The sequence below is a fragment of the Gekko japonicus genome, unplaced genomic scaffold, assembly GCF_001447785.1.
Source record: "Gekko japonicus isolate JY-2015 unplaced genomic scaffold, Gekko_japonicus_V1.1 scaffold1442, whole genome shotgun sequence".
NCBI lineage: Eukaryota > Metazoa > Chordata > Lepidosauria > Squamata > Gekkonidae > Gekko > Gekko japonicus.
In genome coordinates, this window is record NW_015163646.1 from 438190 (window position 1) to 458189 (window position 20000).

Genomic DNA, 20000 nt, shown 5'->3' on the forward strand with positions numbered 1-20000 from the left:
GAGTTATGCTAATGAGTTATGCTAATGAGTTATGCTAATGTGCTCCTGCACCTCTTTTTCTATGACATGACCCCTGGTTAAGGGCGAAGTATGACGGCAGTATCTGTTTTAACGCAAGCGCTACCATTTTGCAGAGCTCCCATTAAGACTTCTGTGAGGAACAAACACGCATTTTATTATGAGCACACCTTATACCGTCATGATTAGTCATGGGTTTTTTTTGCTTATCTGGGCCAGCGAGTCATTTGTACCGTCATGATTAGTCATGGGGTTTTTTTTTTTGCTTATCTGGGCCAGCGAGTCACAGCTTGACTTACGGCAACCTCGTGGGGTTTTTCGAGGCAAAAGACATTCGGAAGTGGTTTTCCGCCGTGCCCTGCATAGCCCAGGCAAGCCCAATCTTGTCAGATCTCAGAAGCGAAGACCTGGGATGCAGAGGTAGGTAATACCAAAGCCAGCTCTCTGAAATGTCCTAGCCCCACTATGGGTCATCAGAAGTCACCATGGCTTCCGGGCATGCAAGCACACACACACACACACACCATTTTTAAAAAACAAGTGGATTTTCCATTGCCTGCCTCTGCATAGCAACCGTGGACTTTCTTGGTGGTCTCCCCTCCAAGGACTAACCTGGGCTGATCCTGTTTGACCCCTCAGATCTGATGTGATTGGGCAAGCCGGGACCATCCGGGTCAAGGCGAGAGTCAGAGGTGGTTGGCCCTTGCCTGCCTCTGCGTAGCGACCCTGGACTTCCTCGGTGGCCTCCCATCCAAGGACTAACCAAGGCCGATCCTACTTGGCCTCTGAGATCTGAAAAGATCAGGCTCAGCTGGGCCGTCCAGGTCAGGGCCGAAACAAACTGAGGTGGCTTGCCCTTGCCTGCCTCTAACCAGGGCCGGCCCAACTCTCCTTCTGAGATCTGACGAGATCAGGCCAGCCTCGGCCATCCAGTTCAAGGGCGTTCATAACAGCGATACACAAAATGCCTTTTTTTGCACCGCATGGAAGCACTGGTGTTTCACAGAACTTCTGTAACATATGGGCAATGTAAATGGCTGGAAGTTCAAAATGACAGTGCTGAGGATTAACCTGCACACTGACACGCAGCATGTTATTTAGCGTATTTGGGGGGGGGGGAACCCAACCTGGTATACTCCCGGAAGCCCAGGAGGCGGTACATATAATCCTTCCCTCCTTCCTGTTGTCACGCAACTACCTTGCAAGGTAGGTTAATCAGAGAGAAAGTGGCTGAGTGGGCTTCGTGGCTATGGAGGTTTTGAAGCCAGGTCCTAGGGTTGCCAACTCCAGGTTCCAAAATTCCTGGAGATTTGGGGAAGGGGCAGGGACCTCAGTGGGGTGTAGTGCCAATTGAGTCCACCCTCCAAAGCAGCCATTTTCTCCAGGGGAACTGATCTCTGTCATCTGGAGGTCAGTTGTAATCCTGAGAGATCTCCAGGCCCCACCTGGAAGCTGGCAACCCTACACACTGGCCCACCCAGTGGCCATCTTAGTGATTCTGGGGCCCCAGGCAAAGCTCAAGCACGGGGTCCCCGAATTACTCGGGGCTGTGCGGAATGGAGAATCAGCCGTAGGGCAGTTGGCTGCCACGGATGGCCTCGGCTGAGACCCACGGCCGCAACCCCCTGCTTCCTCGCTGGGGAGAAGAAGAAGAGGAGGAGGAGGAGGAGATTGGATTTATACCCCACCCTTCACTTGAAGTCTCAGAGCGGTTTACCAACTCCTTTCCCTTTCCCTCCCCACAAGAGACACCCTGTGAGATAAGTGGGGCTGAGAGAGCTCTTTCCAGAACTGTCCTTGAAAGAACAGCTCTGACGGAACTATGGCTTGCCCAAGGTCATCCAGCAGCTGCAAGTGGAGGAGTGGGGAATCAAACGCGGTTCTTCCAGATTAGTGGGGAATCAAACGCGGTTCTCCCAGATTAGAGTCCGCGCACTTAACCACTACACCAAACTGGCTTTACAGAGTCATTCTCAGTGCCACGAAAAGAAGTCCCCGTCCCCAAAGACCATGTGACAGAAAGTGGAGGCAGCCAAAGAGGAGCAGAGTCGGGGGCGGTAGATGGACTTGGCTTCAACACTGCCACCAACCACCACCACCACCCCACTGAAGCTCTGGCAGAGGCTGACCGAGCCCCTACTCTTAGCCCAGCCGTTCCCCCCCCCTTCCCAGAGCCTGACGGGGGTGCAGACTCACCTGGAAGATGGCGAGACTGGGCTTGGTGGGAGGGCGGCGAGGAGTCATCGCGATGCTGTTCTCGTTGGATTCGCACTCGTGGATGGTGACGATTTTGAGGGCAGCCGAAGGGGGCAGGGGGAGGTGGCTGAGGCGGGCGTTCTTGAGGTGGTGGAAATCCCCCTCAGTCAGCGTGTACCTGCAGGGGAAGACGGGCGTGAGGCATGGAAGGAAACTGCTTCCACGTGTCTTCCCGTTTGTTAATTAACCATGAATCAAGGACTCGAGTTCTGGACTTCCCCAGGTAAAGAGGATGTCTGAGCCCAAAAGTGTGTTCGCTGCACCGTACATTTGCTTTTTTGTAATTAAGCATTGTCTCAACCCCCAGTTCCAGACTAGTACGGTTGCGGGTATTCAGTGCTAAGAGAAAAGCACTCTGCACACGCTCAGGAGGTCTCGCCACAACTTTACATGGTCCAAAGCAGGCCAATTCAGGCAAGTTCTACAGCTGAACTATTTTGGGGGATGACAGAGCGCCTGGTGCATTCTCCTCAGCCGAAAACTCGCACCCTTGTTCCCAGGGAAGGCCCCATAATGCAACCTTCTGTTCCGAGAAGGTCCCAGGTTCAAATCCTGCCATTTCCTCTTGAATGGACCTAAGGCAGTAGGGAAGACCTTTTCCTTCTCCAGAAAGCTGCCGCTTTGTTTGCGCTCATATGTGGCTCCCTTGCCCACCCAACAGGCCCTGCTCTCTCCTTCCCTCAGACCTACCGCCTCCCCTTCTCCTGGGTCTTCTTGCTCTGCTCAAAAAGGGCAGCCTCGTTGAAGGAGACCCGCCTCCCAGTGGCACTTCCAGAGGACAGAAACCGCTCGCTCTCCGCATCCCGGTAGCTGGAACTCGACATACAGTCGGGATCCTCTATCTTAATGGTGATGTCTGGAAAAGGAGAGGCAAAGGAAAGCAAAAAGGGTTACGGGCCCAGCAGCCCTCCTGGTGGATCCATAATGACTTGCGACACAAAGGACAATATTTTAAAACCTGATACTCCATCTCTCCCCACCACTGCCTTATCAACTCTGCCCCTCCAGCATCAGTCTATTTTACTCTCCCCTCCCCCCTTCACTTAAGCAGCGAAGTCACCCACGGTCCACAGGGAGGGCGTAAGCCACGGGTCACTCAGGGCAGCTGCCCTGGCTGCTGCATTGGGAGGGACCATGCTGGGAGTTCCCACCACCCTGCAACCACCGGCCCCAACCAACGCTCCCTCTAAGCTGTGGAGTCTTGTGAGCAACAATTCTACTTTGTGAGCTGCTGGCATTCAAGTTGTGAGCGGGCGACTGAGCTGCTGCATCAGTGAGTTTGCTCTGGAGCCAGCCTTCCTGAGCGAAGACGAAAATCTGTGAGTTGGAGGCTAAAAAACTGTGAGCTAGCTCGCACTAACTCGGCTTAGAGAGAACACTGGCCCTGACCCTGGCAGAACACAGAACCTCTCTGCATTGACTGAGACTCAGGAGGGAGGCAATCGGCTACAGGCAGTGCCCCTGATCCAGCTTATCCCCCTAATCAGTTGAGGTTCGGGCAGCATAGGTTTCCCTTGCTCGAAAGCCAGTCGAATCCAACTCTAGGGATGCGGTGCTCATCTCTGTTTCCAAGCCGAAGAGCCAGAGCTGTCTGAAGACGCTTCCATGGTCATGTAGCCAGCATGACTAAACACCGAGGCTCTGAATGGCAGACAAATTATCACGTTTTTGGAACAGGCTGCTCTGTTTTCGAAAGGTAAAAAAGTAAAAGGTTTCCCTTGCTCGAAAGCCAGTCGAATCCAACTTTAGGGTTGTGGTGCTCATCTCTGTTCCCAAGCTGAAAAGCCAGCGCTGTCCGAAGACTTCTCCATGGTCATGTGGCCGGCATGACTAAACACCGAGGCGCACAGAACGCTGTTACCTTCCCACCGAAGCGGTACCTATTTATCTACTTACAATTTCTTGCTTTCGAACTGCCGGGTTGGCAGGAGCTGGGGCCAGAGATGGGAGCTCACTCCGTCATGCGGCACACTCGGGTCTCGAACTGCCGAACTACTGACCTTCTAGCATGCAGTTCAGCGTCTTTAATCTCTGAGCCACCACGGCTCCTTCGGGCAGCATAGGGGGAGATCAAACTCCTTGCTCTACCTGGTACGAATGATCGTACTTGAGTTCTGCCTAGAGCCCCAGGATCACTACGACCCTGCCCCCCCAGCAGCTGCCGACCCACCCACCTACCCAAAGACCGACGGTTCGTGGCATGCTACACTAAACAGAGCCACCAGCCACAGGTAGTCGAAGCCCATTAGAGGTCCAGCAATTCACCTGGGGCTGCTGCCTGCACGGGATTGCAAAACGAGGGGGACATTGTGCCCCAGGGTGGGTTGGCCCCAGGAGGGCCCCAGTGGTGGAGGGGCTCCCCGAAATGCTCAGTTTCCCCAGCACCATCCACTAGAATGCTGTCACTGAAAGAGCAATGCCCGGGGACCTCTTCAGAGTACAAAGAGGACCTACAGACCAGTGTTCCCTCTAAGCTAAGTTAGTGTGAGCTTGCCCAGTTTTTTAACCTGCGGCTCACACGTTTTCGTCTTCGCTCAGGAAGGAGGGCTCCAGAGCAAACTGATGTATGCAGCAGCCAAATCGCTCACTCACAGCTTGACTGCCGGGGGTTCACAAGGTAGAATTTTGGCTCACAAGACTCCACAGCTTAGAGGGAGCATTGCTACAGATGTCATGCCCGGTTTGCCCAAGCGGGAGGACAACTTTGGTAAAACAGATGGCAAGTGGCTGATTCCAAGTTCAAAGTTCCTTTACATTTATATAAAAAAAAATCTGGCATAGGAAAAGGTAGCACAGCAGTGAGCCCGTATACTGAGCCGGCTTTCTGTTTATGGGTTTTTTTAAAAAAAGAGAGCTGCGGTGGCTCAGAGGTTGAGACACTGAGCTGCATACTAGAAGCTCCGCAGTTCGGCAGTTCGAGACACAAGTGCCGCATGACGGAGTGAGCTCCCATCTCTAGTTCCAGCTCCTGCCAACCTAGCAGTTCGAAAGCAAGAAATTGCAAGTAGATAAATAGGTACCGCTTTGGTGGGAAGGTAACAGCGTCCCGTGCGCCTCGGTGTTTAGTCATGCCGGCCACATGACCATGGAGAAGTCTTCGGACAGTGCTTGCTCTTCGGCTTGGGAACGGAGATGAGCACCGGCATCTCTAGAGTCGGATTCGACAGGCTTTCGAGCAAGAGAAACCTTTTACTTTTTTACCTTTTGAAAACAGAGCAGCCTGTTCCAAAAACATGATAATTTGTCTGCCATTCAGAGCAAGACACTCTGGGCTGTTGCTGCTGCTTCATTTTTGTATGTGTGTATGTGAGAGAGAGAGAGAGAGAGCCAGGCCTTATTGGAGATGGGGGTTGCCAACTCCGGGTTGAGGAATTCCTGGAGATTTGGGGGTGGAGCCCAGGGAGGGGCCTCAGCAGGGTATAATTCCACAGAGTCCGCCCTCCAAAGCAGCCATTTCCTTCAGGTGGGACTGATCTCTGTCATCGGGAGACCAGTTGGAATTCCAGATCTCCCGACTCCACCTGGAGGTTGGCAACCCGGTTGGAGACACCTGGAACGCCTCAGTTTCCCAACTACACCTCAGGGCTTCCCCTTATTTATTCATTTATAATATTCCTATGCCAGGTCTTCCCCTCGAGGCGACTTACAACTAAAAATCACAGTTATGAAACACAGGACATTAAAAAAACCACAAGTCCTAACTATAGGTTCAGAGGGCAGTGGTGTTTGGTGGAAGAGGCAGATGTGAGTCCAGTGGGACCTTAGAGATCAACACGATTTTCCAGGTAGAAGCTTTCGAGAGTCGAAGGTTTGGTATCTGACGAAGCAGGCCCGTAGCTACGGGGGCCCTGCCCCCTTAACCAAAAGCCCTGCCCCACAAATAGCCATGTCAGAAACCTTATTCCTGAGGAAAGACCCTTGCTGCCTGCTGCTGTTTTTGTATGTTTCCCAAAGGCTCATAGGAAAGCTTTCGAAAGACTCACCACGACCCAGGTGGCCTACAGCAGGACGGGGCTAGCAGAAAGAGGGATTTGTTAGAGACGTACTGAAGGTGCCACTCTTGAGTGCCCTTCTAAGCTTTCTTGCCCTGTGGAAGAGAACTCAAAAGGCCTTTAAATGCCTTCTGAAGGCAAGTAAATGTGCTCTGAGCTGTTTTCCCCCCAGGAACTGACACGCTCACTGCCCTGACCCTTGAAAAGAAGGGCTAGACACAGGCTCGGAGCAAGGCAGGCATTCAAAATTTAATTAACTGTCATTTAACTGCCCCCTTAAAAATTTAAATGCCCTTCAAACCAAAAACTTCCTGGCTCTGGGCCTGCGACAAAGAGACCTTTGATTCTTGGGATTTCATCCCCCCCCCTCCAAATCTCATTGGTCTCCTGTGTGCAACTGGACCTGAATCCAGCCTTAACTCTGCCCTCAGGTTCTGCTGGAGGAGACACTGGCCGAGCATCTCTTCCTTGCCACGGGGAAGTCAAGCAGGCAGGAGGGAGAGGCAGGGAAGGAAACGGTTTCCATGGCGATGCGTCCTAGCAACCGAGTCCCTCGAGCCAAGCCTGCCTCGAAAGGATGGAGCCGCACATCTTACCTTGGGCTGGCTGCGAGTCGTCCAGGTAGGTAGTGTTTGTTTTCTCCGGATCATCGTTGGCTCTGAAGATTGGGAAGTGCAAAACAGGTTTCACGGGATGCCGTGCAGGGGCAATAAAGCGAGTTCGGGGGGGGCAGCCCGCAGGGCAGCAAAGCCCTCCCCTTGCGATATCTCCGAAGACACCCTCCCGCACAAAGACAGCCCTTCGGTTTAGGTGGCTTTAAGGAGATCAGATACATTCGAGAAGGTCAACACTCACAACAACTATGAGTGACAAGGGCTAAATGGAACCTCCACGAGCAGGTGCAGTCTACCTCTGAATCAACCAAGGGGGGAGGTGTTGGCTTCTGTCTCCTGCTTGTAGGCCTTTAAGAGTCCCTGTGCTGAACAACACGCTGGACTAGACAGGCCCCTGGTCTGATCCTGCAGGGGTCTTCTGAGGTCGGAGATGGCAGCCACAGGCAGGGTGGGTGCGCCGAGGGGATGCTATGTCCAGGAGACGTGCCTCCCCGACGCAAGGAGAATCTCGCCTCCCACCTATGCCTAGTCAGGAGCCAAGAGGAGCTGGGAGCAACTATGGATGCCACCCTCCAAGCGGGACGTGGGGATCCCCCGAAATTACAACTCATCACCAGACTACAGAGATCAGTGCCCCTGGAGAAAATGGATGCTCTGGAGCAACGTTCCCTCTAAGCTGTGGGGTCTTGTGAGCAAAAATTCTACTTTGTGAGCTACTGGCATTAAAATCAGGAGTTAGCGATTTGGCTCCTGCATAAATCAGTTTGCTCTGGAGCCATCCTTCCTGAGCGAAGACAAAAATGCGTGAGCCGGAGGCTAAAAAACTGTGAGCAAGCTCACACTGACTCAGCTTAGAGGGAACACTGCTCTGGAGGGTGGGCTGTATGGCATTGTGCCCCACTGAGGTTCCTGTCCTCCCCAGGCTCCACCCCCAAATCTCCAGGGGCTTCCTAGCCCGAATCTGGCAACCCTAACCCCCTACCCCCTGCCTGGGCAACCTGGCAACCCTTAAGCACAGCAGAATTCTCCCTGCTGCAGCTGCTCCTGGCAGATTGACACCCCCCCTGAGCTCAGCCCATGGCTGGATCCAGAACGGCCTCGCCCGTCGGCCTCGCCACCTGTCCTGTTTCCCCGTCCCAAAGTCCCTCGACCAGCTGGGAAAGGCACGGGAGAGCCCAGACTCCGTTACCTGGAGTGCCGACGGTCCGTCTCACAGCAGCGCCGGCAGATGATCAGGACGCCGAAGAGGAGCACCAGAGTGCCCCCGATGAAGATGGAGAGCAGGACCAGAAGCAGCACGTACCCATCCTGGGACGTCACCTCACTGGGCACCGTCTGGAGAGGGCAAGAGAGGGACAGATGCAGGGCCGTTAACCTGCCACCATGGGAACTAAGCGCATGTCAGCTTGGTGAAATAAGAGCATGAGAGAAGCCATGTTGGGTCAGGCCAGTGGCCTATCCAGTCCAACACTCTGTGTCACACCGTGGCTGAAACCCAGGTGCCATCAGGAGGTCCACCAGTGAGGTCAGGACTCCAGAAGCCCTCCCACTGTTGCCCCCCCAGGACCAAGTACACAGAGCATCACTTCCCCAAACATGAGAACAGAAGAGAAGCCATGTTGGATCAGGCCAACAGCCCATCTAGTTCAACACTCTGTTTCACACAGTGGCCAAAACCCAGGTGCCATCAGGAGGTCCACCAATGGGGCTGGAACTCCAGAAGCCCTCCCACTGTTGCCCCCCCCAAGCACCAAGAACACAGAGCATCACTGTCCCAGACATGAGAACAGAAGCCATGTTGGATCAGGCCAATAGCCCATCCAGTCCAACACTCTTGTGTCACACAGTGGCCAAAACCCAGATGCCATCAGGAGGTCCACCAGTGGGGTCAGGAGTCTGGAAGCTCTCCCACTGTTGCTCCCCCCCAAGGACCAAGAACACAGAGCATCACTGCCCCAGACATGAGAACACAACAGAAGCCATGTTGGATCAGGATCAGGCCAGTGGCCCATCCAGTCCAACACTCTGTGTCACACAGTGGCCAAAACCCAGGTGCCATCAGGAGGTCCACCAGTGAAGCCAGAACTCCACAAGCCCTCCCGCTGTTGCCCTCCAAGCACCAAGAAGACAGAGCATCCCTGCCCCAGACATAAGAAAATAAGAGAAGCCATGTTGGCTCAGGCCAATAGTCCATCCAGTCCAACACTCTGTGTCACACAGTGGCCAAAACCCAGGCGCCATCAGGAGGTCCACCGGTGAGGCAAAAACTCCAGAAGCCCTCCAACTGTTGCCCCCCCCCAAGCACCAAGAAGACAGACCATCACTGCCCCAGACAGAGGCGCCAGGGCTCTAGTCGGGGGGGAGCTCTCAGGTACGGAGCTCCGGAAGAGAACCTCTAGGGGGCGGGGCGGTCACGTGGTGAAGCCCCGCCCCCTTCTTTACCCTGCCCTCTGCTTCGATCCTCATTCCGTTTGGGAATGAGGATGAAGCAGGAGGGTAAGTAGCCGGGCCTTCTGACACACTTCCGGTGATGTCAGGGGGTGTGGCCTTCTGTCACTTCCGGTGATGTCAGGGGGCGTGGCATATGCAAATAAGTCATGCTAATGAGTTGTGCTAATGAGCTCCGGCAGCTCTTTTTCTACAACAAGACCCCTGCAGAGGCCCATAGCTGCAGTGGGGCCTCTTGGGACCCAGCCCCTGAATTTACCGCCCAGGCCCCACAACTTCCCACCCAGCCCAGGGTCCCCCTAAAATCCTTTACTTTTTGTGTGCCGCTGAGCACACCTGCGCAGAGTCACGCCATCGCCCTCACTGAGCCTGCTTACTAGAGCTGAGCCTGCCCGCTTGAGTCCTGCCCCTGCCTTCACCCCACAACCTCGCTGGCCAGCCCCTCCCGCCATTCCCATGCTGTGGGGTGGGGCGCAGGAAAGAAGCAAAGTGGCATCGGTGGGGTGGGGTGGGGTGGTCAGTCCAGCACCCCCCGTCTCCTGGTTGTCATCCGCATTGTGAATCGCGGCCTGGCGATGGCTGCTACAGTGGCGGCAGCGGTGGCGCGGCTCCCTCCCTGCCTGGCCCAGGCCTCCCGATTTTTTTAAAGGCCCCCCAATTTAAATAATCCTGGCCATGCCCCTGGAGTGTTTACTCTATACCTTAGGGGTCAGTGTTCCCTCTAAGCCAGTGGTGGCGAACCTATGGCACGGGGGCCAGAGGTGGCACTCAGAGCCCTCTCTGTGGGCACGCGTGCCATCGCCCCAGCCAGGCCCCGACCATCATTAAAGTGTCGAATTCTCTGCCAAATAATGTTAAGTAAGTGAAATCATTTGGGATCGCTTTCCTGACTTTGTTTGGATCATCTTAAGTTAATGTATGAGTTGTTTTTTCTAAAGTAAAACCTCAGTATTCAGGTTAAATTGCCGTGTTGGCACTTTGCGATAAATAAGTGGGTTTTGGGTCGCAGTTTGGGCACTCGGTCTCTAAAAGGTTCGCCATCACTGCAGTCTAAGCTGAGTTAGTGTGAGCTTACAACTTGAATGCCCGTCGCTCATAAAGTAGAATTTCCGCTCACAAGGCTCCACAGCTTAGAGGGAGCACTGCTTGTGGCTAATAGCCATGGTTGGACCTCTGCTCCATATGCTTATCCAATCCCCTCCTGAAGCTGTCTGTGCTTGTCGCTGCCACCACTTCCTGCAGCAGCGACAAGTTAGAGTATTTTGCAAATGCTCTGAGACGTCGCAGAAGCCCCACCTACAGCTATGGAGGACCTTCACTTGTTTTTAGCCACTGGGAAGGCTAGGAAGCAATTGTGCCCCGTCCTGGACGGCTCAGGCCAGCCTGATCTCAGAAGCTAAGCAGGGGTCGGCCCTGGCTAGAATTTGGATGGGAGACCACCAAGGAATACCAGGGTCAAAAAGAAGAGGAGGAGGAGGAGGAGGAGGAGAATGGATTTATACCCCGCCCTTCACTACCTGAAGGAGTCTCAGAGCGGCTTTCAGTCCCTTCCCCTCCCCACAACAGACACCCTGTGAGCAATGCTCCCTCTAAGGTGTGGAGTCTTGTGAGCAAAAATTCTACTTTGGGAGCTACTGGCATTAAAGTTGTGAGTGAGCAATTGGGCTGCTGTATCAATGAGTTTGCTCTGGAGCCATCCTTCCTGAACTAAGACAAAAATGTGTGAGCCGGAGGCTAAAAAAACTGTGAGATGGCTCACACTGACTCAGCTTAGAGGGAACAGTGCCTCTGAGGTAGGTGGGGGCCGAGAGAGCTCTTTCGAGGACTGCTCTTTCTGAGAAAACTTGTGACTGACCCAAGGTCACGCCAGCAGCTGCACGTGGAGGAGTGGGGGAATCAAACCCAGTTCTCCCAGATTAGAGTTCGCGCTCCTAACCACTACACCAAACTGATGCAGAAAAGGATAACCAAAATGCTGAAGGGAAGACTCAAAAGTTTTTTAGTTCAGAGGGGGGTAAAATGACATGACATGACAGAAGCACAGAGGATTATGAACAGGATGAAAGATGTTTTCTCCGTCTCCAACAATACTAGAAGTCAGCGACACCTAATGAAGTTAATGGGCAGTAGGCTCCGCTCATACGGAAAGGAGCACTTCTTCACAGAATATAGAATTCAGTTGTGGAATTCACTGCCACTGTATGAAGTGGTTGGCCTAGGTGGCTTTATATGGGGACTATTTCAATTATCATTAGCCATGGTTAGATGAACCTCCATTTTCAGAGGCAGTCTACCCCGAGCACTGGATGCTGAGCTTCAGACAGCACAAGAAGGCTGTTTCCTCCATCCCTGTCTTGTAGGCTTCCCGGAAGCACCCAGAGGTCCGGAATGGGAATGCTCAGGGTGTCGGATCAGTTTGGTCTCAGCCGGCAATGTCAAAAGCTAATAACGCTACAACTCAGCAAGAATAACAAACACGCCACCCAGGAAGGTGCACATATGTGATCCCTAAGAATTATTCCAGCTACTGGTGGCTTGAGAAACATTGCATTCTGGTTCAGAATTGAAAACTTAAAAAGTCCCTTGATGCACCAACAAGGTTGGGCTTTTTAAAAATTCTCCAGCGCTCAAAATTACCAGCCTTTACAGAAACCCCTCTCCCCGCATGCCTGCGAAAAAGCCATCAATCTGATTGGGTGTGGGTCCGTACTGAGCAGAGGATCATGCAGAAAAGCAGGGCTATTTTGGGGCAGGCGCCCCCCCCTCCTCCCCTCCCCCGGCATTTACCTACTTGCGAGTAAATCTTCCCGGGATCCGGCTGCAAAGGCTTTTTTCCTACTGCTGCATGGCTGGATTTGTCTTCGCTCAGGCAGGATGGCTCCAGAGCCGACTAACTTATGCAGCAGCCAAATTGTTTGCTCACCACTTTAATGCCAGTGGCTCACAGAGTAGAATTTTTGCTCACAAGACTCCACAGCTTAGAGGGAACATTGCTCCCCTCCCCTCTCCTCCCCTCCCCTCCCCTAAGGGCCGGCTTGCCCAGGCAAGCCAAGGGAAGGCATGGGGTGTGGCCTAATAGGCGAATGAGCTGTGCTGTCAGGGGTGTGGCCTAATGTGCTAATGAGTTTCTGCTGTTAGGTGTGGCCTATTATGCTAATAAGTTCCTGCTGGGCTTTTTCTACAAAAGAAGCCCTGCAGAAACGCAACAGGCACCCAGTCCTCTGAGGGCAGGGACTTCTACCTCTGTGAAGCCAGGAATGACTGAAGGAACCAATCACAGGGGAGTGGCATAATTCCCTTCCCCAGCCAAAGAGGCAACAGCCACAGCCAGCAGAGAATCCCAGAGACAGCAGAGGTCACTGCCATGGGGCATGAATTCTCTCAACTCCCAGCAGCCATTCCGTTTTTGAGGAGGGAAGGAACTGATTAACAGGATTAGTGCAAGAATCCATACAGCCAGGGGTCTTTTCGTAGAAAAAGAGGTGCAGGAGCTCATTAGCACAACTCATTAGCATAACTTATTTGCATATGCCACACTCCCTGACATCACTGGAAGTGTGTCAGAAGGCAACACCCACAGCTCAGGCTCCACTGGACTGTTTTGGATTGCTAGCTATTGGGGGAGAGGGGAGAACGTGCAGATCTGTTCTCACAGAGGAGGGAGAGCTTGTACCTGAATAAAACTTGGTCTTAAAGGTGCCACTGGACTGGTCGGGGGGGAGCTCTGCAACTTACCTGGCTGCTTCTTGCTCTGACCGAGGGCTGCTGGGAGCAGGGGGTGGGGCTTGTTGCATGTGCCTGCCCCCTGGGCTCTTTACTGCTGGAGCTCTGCTCCTGTGTGCTCCTGCAGGAAATTACCCCTGCATACGGCGAGACCTGCAAGGGGACCCCCAGCAACTTCGAAATACCCACTTAGGGAGCACGGTGCCCCCAAACGGAATGCTGGCACCAAAGTGGCCACTGTGGAGGTAACGGCCGCCAATCGCCTCAGTCGATAGAGGCTCTCAGATTCTCTTGAGTAGCCCCAGAACCTGTCAGTGAAACACCGCCTGTTGGACATCTCGCTCTGCAGGCTGCACGGTTAAGCTGGAGTTCTGTAGGCTGCAGGGCAGGGTTTTAGAAGCTGGGGGGGGGAGAGGGAGCTCCCCTTCTCCGCGAGAGGATGCTTCCGTGACCTACATCTGTCTCTGCCCCGCCCCGAGAGCGCCAGCACAATTTTCCCTCCCCCCAAAAAAAGCCCCAGTTGTGCATTGCATAATTTAGGATTTCATCTTTCCGAGGCACAAATGTGGACTTCCATTCATAAAACTGAGCACCTTGGGTTCAGAGAGGGAGAAAAGGTGGGTTGGAAGTGACCGCAGGGCCTCCGTCCAATCCCAGGCGAACAGGAGACGGTTACTAGGCAATGGTTCTGCCTTTGGCAGGAAAGGCACACAAAAAACCTCCCCAAAACACACAGTGAATTAATGAGGATTATCTTGTGTATCTTGCCTGGCTGAACCCCAGCACTGGAGAGACCTTCCCCGTTCAATCTTTTTTTCTTTCTTGCATGCCATGCTCCACACACACCCAAAAAATCTTAAGATGCCAAAGGAAGGGAATTTGCAAAAGCCAAAACTTTTTTGAGGAGGATGAATTCAGGGATGCCGGCCTCCAGGTAGGATCTGGGGATCCCCCCGAATTACAGCTCATCTCCAGATTACAGAGATCTGTTCCCCTGGGGAAAAGGATGCTTTGGAGGGTGGGCTCCTTCCAACGGAGGTCCCTGTCCTCCCCAGACTCCATCCCCTCATCTCCAGGAGTTTCCTGACCTGGATATGGCAACCCTACCGCCCCCCTACTGCCCAGTGGTGGCTTGGGGGGGATCGGTCAACCCTAAGGGGGAAAGAAAACACCTTTTGGAGTTTGAAATCAAAACCCTGGTTTGGATGGGCAGGGGGTGGGAGGTGAGGAATTGACAACTGTGTCTCCAAAAAGTGGTCCAGGTCAACTGAGGCCCAACTATACAAATCGGGGCCGTTTAAACCAGTTTGGTGTCGTGGTTAAGTGTGCGGACTCTAATCTGGGAGAACCGGGTTTGATTCCCCCACTCCTCCACTTGCACCTGCTGATGTAACCTTGGGTCAGTCACAAGCTGTGGCACAGCTGTTCCTGAAAGAGCAGTTTGTATCAGAGTTCTCTCAGCCCCACCCACCTCACAGGGTGTCTGTTGTGGGGAGGGGAAGGGAAAGGAGTTTGTAAGCCGCTCTGAGACTCCAAGTGAAGGGCGGAGTATAAATCCAATCTCTTCTTCTTCTAAACTCCTGCAGACAGCGAAACCAAAATTCTCGGCCTCTCTTCCCTTGGGCCAGTTGTCCCCTCCTGTCCTGCCTTGCCCCCCCCCCATCCATCAAATCAAAAATGCCGAGGAGAGGAAGGAATATGGTCCCAGCTATCGTAGTAAAGCATTTTAACTTTCCCCAAAGACCGGCCTTTTTAAACGAAAGATCCCTTAGAAAAGGTGGGAGCCCAGAAGGGTGTTTATCGGGCAATAACGTATCATATTGGTATAAGAACATAAGAGACGCCAATGTTGGATCAGGCCAAAAGCCCATCCCGTCCAACACTCTGTCACACAGTGGCCAAAAATGCCAGGTGCCATCAGGAGGTCCACCAGTGGGGACAGGACACTAGAAGCCCTCCCTTCCCCTGGAGGATGGACAGTTATCCTCTCCTCCGTTTCGTCTTCACAATAACCCTGCAAGGTAGGGCAGGGCAAAAGAGAGCCACCGACCCCCCCCCCGCCCTGCACCAACACTGTGAACACAACACCACGCCAGCGGAGGACTCCCGTCAAAGATAACAGGGCCGGCTACTGGTTGGCCAGGGGGTCGCCGGCACTCTCTGTGGCAAGTCCCCCCCCTTTGCCAAACGGCAAAAACAGCCTGCCCGCCGAAGACACTCCCCCCGCTGCCACTACAGATGCCCGAAGGGAGGGAGGATTTTGCCCTCGCATCACAGCACAGTACGAAAAGGGAAATCCCTCCCAGTTCCCTAACAGATCCTTCATCCATGGGGGGGGGGGAGTATTTATCTCTTCCCAGGGCACACCCAGGTAGGAGAGAGGGCCCCGGAAATGAAGGCCATCGTTCCTGGCCCGGGGTGGGGACACCCAAGAGGCCCAGAGTCCAGCCTTGCCCCACCCCAAGCCAAGAGTTCAGGCTGCTGGGTACGGCACATCCCAGGGCTTGGCTAACCCCGGCAGGCTCTGCCGATGGACCGCACAGGTCCTCTCCTTCCCCCTCCCCTTCACCTGACAGCCGAGAAAGAGGGATGGAATGGAAGGCTTGGCGTGTATGGGGGGAGGGGTAAGACCCTGAAGCACCCTCTCCCCCCCCCACGCCCCTCACTCACCGTCACCCCTTCAGTCGTGTTCTCCCATGGACTCAAATCATTGCTCATGGTCCGCGGCCGACTGGGTAGTCCTCTTCCTAGCAGCCGGGCACAAAAAGGAAAAGAAGGCGAGATCAGATCTCAGAAGGAGGGAGGCGAGGAGACGGCCGCCGCCGCCTCTGCCCGGCTCTCCATCCAGCCACGGAGCAGCATCATGGCTTTGGGAGCAGCATCAGCATCTTTGGCGGCAGCGGCCGCGTCCTCTCCCCGGCTCCCGATCCAGCCGGAGAGACAGGTAGGTAGGTAGAGGCGGGCAGGCGAGGATGGAGAGGGAGGAGAGGAAAGGGGGGGGTCGGGGAGAGCCAGAGGAGGTCCTGCGGTCCTCCTCGGCCTCCCTCTCTGCCGGGCAGCTTGCCTTATGTCAGACGGCTCTCGACTCATCCTGGCAGGCCCCGCAGCCGCCTCTCCGGCCCCAGAGAAGGTGTCTCGCCTTCCCCATTGGCTCGCCCGCAGCCGCCCACCCAGCCAGCCGCCCACCCCAACATGTTCAAGGGGTGGGGGGGGAGAAAGAGAGAGAGATGGAAATGCGAAATAAATAAATAAAAGCCGCTCGAAGCAGTCCGGAAACCCACACACAGCCAGGGTGACTCACAGCCCTCCAGAAGAGAGGGGGATAGGGCAGGAACCGCCACACAGAGACCGGGCCGGGCCTGGACTTGAACGGGGGTGGGGGGACACTGGGAAGGCCCTATGCGTCTGGCAAGGCTTGAGGGATGCCCAAGGGGGGGGGGGACACCAGGCCCCACAAGGGTGCAGGCTCCGGAGGGCGTCACACTCCCCGCACAACGCTGCCCAGAGATCCTGAAGGCACCCTACTCTGTTCACGTGAGAGAATCCAGCCATGCTGGGAATCGATGCTCCCTCTAAGCTGCGGAGTCCCGTGAGCAAAAATTCTACTTTGGGAGCTGCCGGCATTGAAGTTGCGAGCGAGCGACTGGGCTGCTGCATCAATCAGTTTGCTCTGGAGCCATTCCTTCCTGAGCCAAGATAAAAATTGTGTGAGCCGGAGGCTAAAAAACGGTGAGCTGGCTCACACTAACGCAGCTTAGAGGGAACACTGCTGGGACTATCAAGTAGCTGAATACTTGTAGGAACACCAGACCGGTAGATGGCCTGGCGGAGTTGAGTTCGGTCACCGGCCAGGGAATCCAAGGGCCTCTGAGCAAGTGCAAAGGGCAGTCCTCTTCTTGCCACCGAGTAATGCCAAAAAAAGAGGGGGAAGGGGAAGATTCCAGCCCTGAGACAGCTTGCTGATTGGTTCTTTAAAATACACCAAAGGAAAGGAGGAGGAGAGGACGTTGAAGGAAGGAAGAAAGGAATGGAGGACACACAGAGCACTTGCAGATACTCAAGCGCTGCAAAACTGGCCCCACCAGAGGGTGCTGGAAGTTGCTGCCTCCTTAAAGGCTGCAGCTTGGTCTGCCCTTCGACGGGAGACCAGCGCAGGATTCATGCACAGAGCAAGATGAGCACAGACTGCAGGCAGAGGAGCATGACAGGAAATGTTTTGCAAGATTCCCCCAAAGCAGAAAACTAGCACTGCAGGGCGAACGCTTTCCCCTGTGTAATGCCCTGGCCCATAGCTACAAACCCCAGAAGATTTTTTTGAGAAGATGATATTTTTTAGAAGAAGATGATTTTTTTCCCCAAAGAAAGCCCCCCGCTTTTTCTCAAAAGCATTTAAAGGTCTGCCAGGCTCCACTTGTGATCTGTGGATCTGGATCTGCTGAGTGTGTTTGCAGTGTTGTTGAAGTACTCTGAAATATGAATAGCATGGAGTGACACTTTTCTGATGATCACCCTTTTTCATATACGACCTCCTGCACACAAACCATGGAGCCTGTGCACCCCTGCAGTCACTCTGGGGGGCGGATTGGAGCTGACATAAAAATCATGGCAGCCGCACCAGAAATTGTTTTGCCCCACAAGCCACGAAACCTTGGCTACAGGCCTGGCCATGCCCCTGATGCTTTCTACTGGCAGGGAGTTCTCTCTGAACATTTAACACCCACACCCCAGCCCACGGTCTGGAATCCTTCCTGCAACCACTTTCTGCACCAGGCCTGGGATGAACAGAAGTCCCGCGACTTGGAACCCCGATGGATGGATGGATCAGACTAACATGGCCACCCGTGCCATCCCAGCAGTGGGCAAGGAAACCAAGTGATGCCCCAGGTACCCTGCATTCAGTGTTCCCTCTAAGCTGAGTTAGTGTGAGCTAGCACACAGGTTTTTAGCCTCTGGCTCACACATTTTCGTCTTAGCTCAGGAAGGATGGGGCTCCAGAGCAAACTGATTGATGCAGCAGCCCAATCCCTCGCTCACAACTTCAATGCCGGGTAGCTCACAAAGTAGAATTTTTGCTCACGAGACTCCACAGCTTAGAGGGAACGTTGCGCCACGCTCCCTCCGAGAGTGGCAGCGGCCACCGGGAGGATGAACCACAAAGCTCTCACTCCCCTGTCTGACTTCACCTGGGCTACCAAGTCCCTACGCAGGCTGCTGCGCCCTCATCCTTCCCAGATGTGAATGGGGGGTTTAGAGCTGTTCAAAGGGAAGACACTCTGCACATGCTCAGAGACAACACTGCCCCTTAAGAACAACTCTGGGTATGAGCTTTACGGTGCATGCACACTTCGTCGTGAAAGCTTACGCCCAGAATGAAACCTTGTCAGTCTTACAGGTGCCCCTGGACTAAAACTTTATTCTGTTGCTTCAGACCAACACAACTACCCCGCCTGAATCTCTCTTAATGGACCACCCCTTAAATGAGGCTTGGCCCACAATAATCTTTGCTGCCATCGACGTTACAGATGTGACGGGCCGGCCCATTTCCCCGATAGCATCATGGAAGAATTACATCTCCAAGGCTATGCCCAAACAGAGATTAAACAGGCTGTTGCCGTTGTTGTTGTGGAGCATGTGATAGGAAGCTGGTCTCCAATGCCACCATAGCGGCTCCAGAGAGCTGTTTGGGTCTCACAAGGGGAGGAAGCGACTGAGTCCAGGAGGCAGAGAGCTCGGGCTGAAGGAGGACCTTGCTGGGTCTACCTGGCCCTGTGTTGTCCTCTGACTGCAGGAGGGCCTAGGAACTGCAGGGCACAAGGGAGACAGGCGTTCTCACCCACAGGGTGTGGTAGACTGTCTCTGAATAGAGAGGCTCTCTTCGGAGGTATCATCACTGCTACCCATAATCTGAGCCTCTGAGAACTTGTCTGTGTCCAATGCAAAAAGTCTGGCTTTCACCAAACCCCCCCCCATTTCTTCTAGTCCAGGATCACATGAATCAGACCCTGGGTCCATTGAGGTCAGTCTTGTCTACTCAGACCCGCAGCAGCTCTCCAGGGTCTCAGGCAGAGGCCCTTCCCATTACCGACTGCCAGATCTTTTAACTGGAGGGCTTGAACCTGGGACCTTCTGCATGCCAAGCCGAGGCTCTGCAACTAAGCCACGGCCCCTCCCCTCCCCTGGGCCATCAGCCAGACCACAAAGGCCGTGCAGACCCACCAAACAGCTGTCACCGAGAGAGGTAGATTTCTCCTGTACATGAAGGCTCTACCAAGGTGGGTCAAGTTTTTTTTTAAAGGAGAAATAGACACATTCATTAAATTTAGGGCCAGGGCCGGAGAACTGGGGGAGGACGGAGATAATAGAAAAAGAAGAACGAGAGCGGCAGACATTTCAAATCAGCAGAGCCAGTTTGGTGTGGTTAAGTACGCGGACTCTAATCTGGGAGAACTGGGTTTGATTTCCCACTCCTCCACTTGCACCTGGTTGGATGACCTTGGGCAAGCCCTAGTTCTGTCAGAGCTGTTCTTGAAAAAGAGCAGTTCCTGTCAGAGCTCTCTCAGCCCCACCTGCCTCACAGGGTGTCTGTTGTGGGGAGGGGAAGGGAAAGGGAAGATGGTAAGCCCCTCTGAGACACTACCCTTTGGGTAGTGAAGGGCGGGGTATAAATCCAATCTCTTCTTCTGTAAATCGCCTAGCTTGCTTTTCCCCTGAACTGGAGTGCTTTATATCAAAAAGAGATGATGATGATATTAATAATAATAATAATAGACAGACAGATTAGATTGGACAGGAAAAACAGAGGACTGGGTGGAAAGGAAGAGCGCAGGAAGATGATGGGGAAGCTCTCTCCTGTCTGTCTTTTCCTATATGCAAACAAATATCTTCCCCTCCCCCTTGCTTTAAGAGGAGGGATTGCCAGCCGGGCATCCAGTCCCTTCAAAAGCACCCC

General features: G+C 53.9%; 1 protein-coding gene across 1 annotated transcript in view; it reads right to left on the minus strand.

The window, feature by feature from the left end:
- Nucleotides 1-15769, minus strand: part of CBARP (calcium channel, voltage-dependent, beta subunit associated regulatory protein) — a 26930-nt gene extending 11161 nt beyond the window's left edge. Inside the window, exons 1-5 of the mRNA XM_015407637.1 lie at nt 15722-15769; nt 8070-8215; nt 6863-6924; nt 2965-3130; nt 2215-2392 (exon numbers count right to left, since the gene is read on the minus strand). Coding sequence (XP_015263123.1) covers nt 2215-2392; nt 2965-3130; nt 6863-6924; nt 8070-8215; nt 15722-15769 — 600 coding nt within the window. The remainder of the gene's footprint in view (nt 1-2214; nt 2393-2964; nt 3131-6862; nt 6925-8069; nt 8216-15721) is intronic.
- Between the last annotated feature and the right edge of the window lie 4231 nt (nt 15770-20000).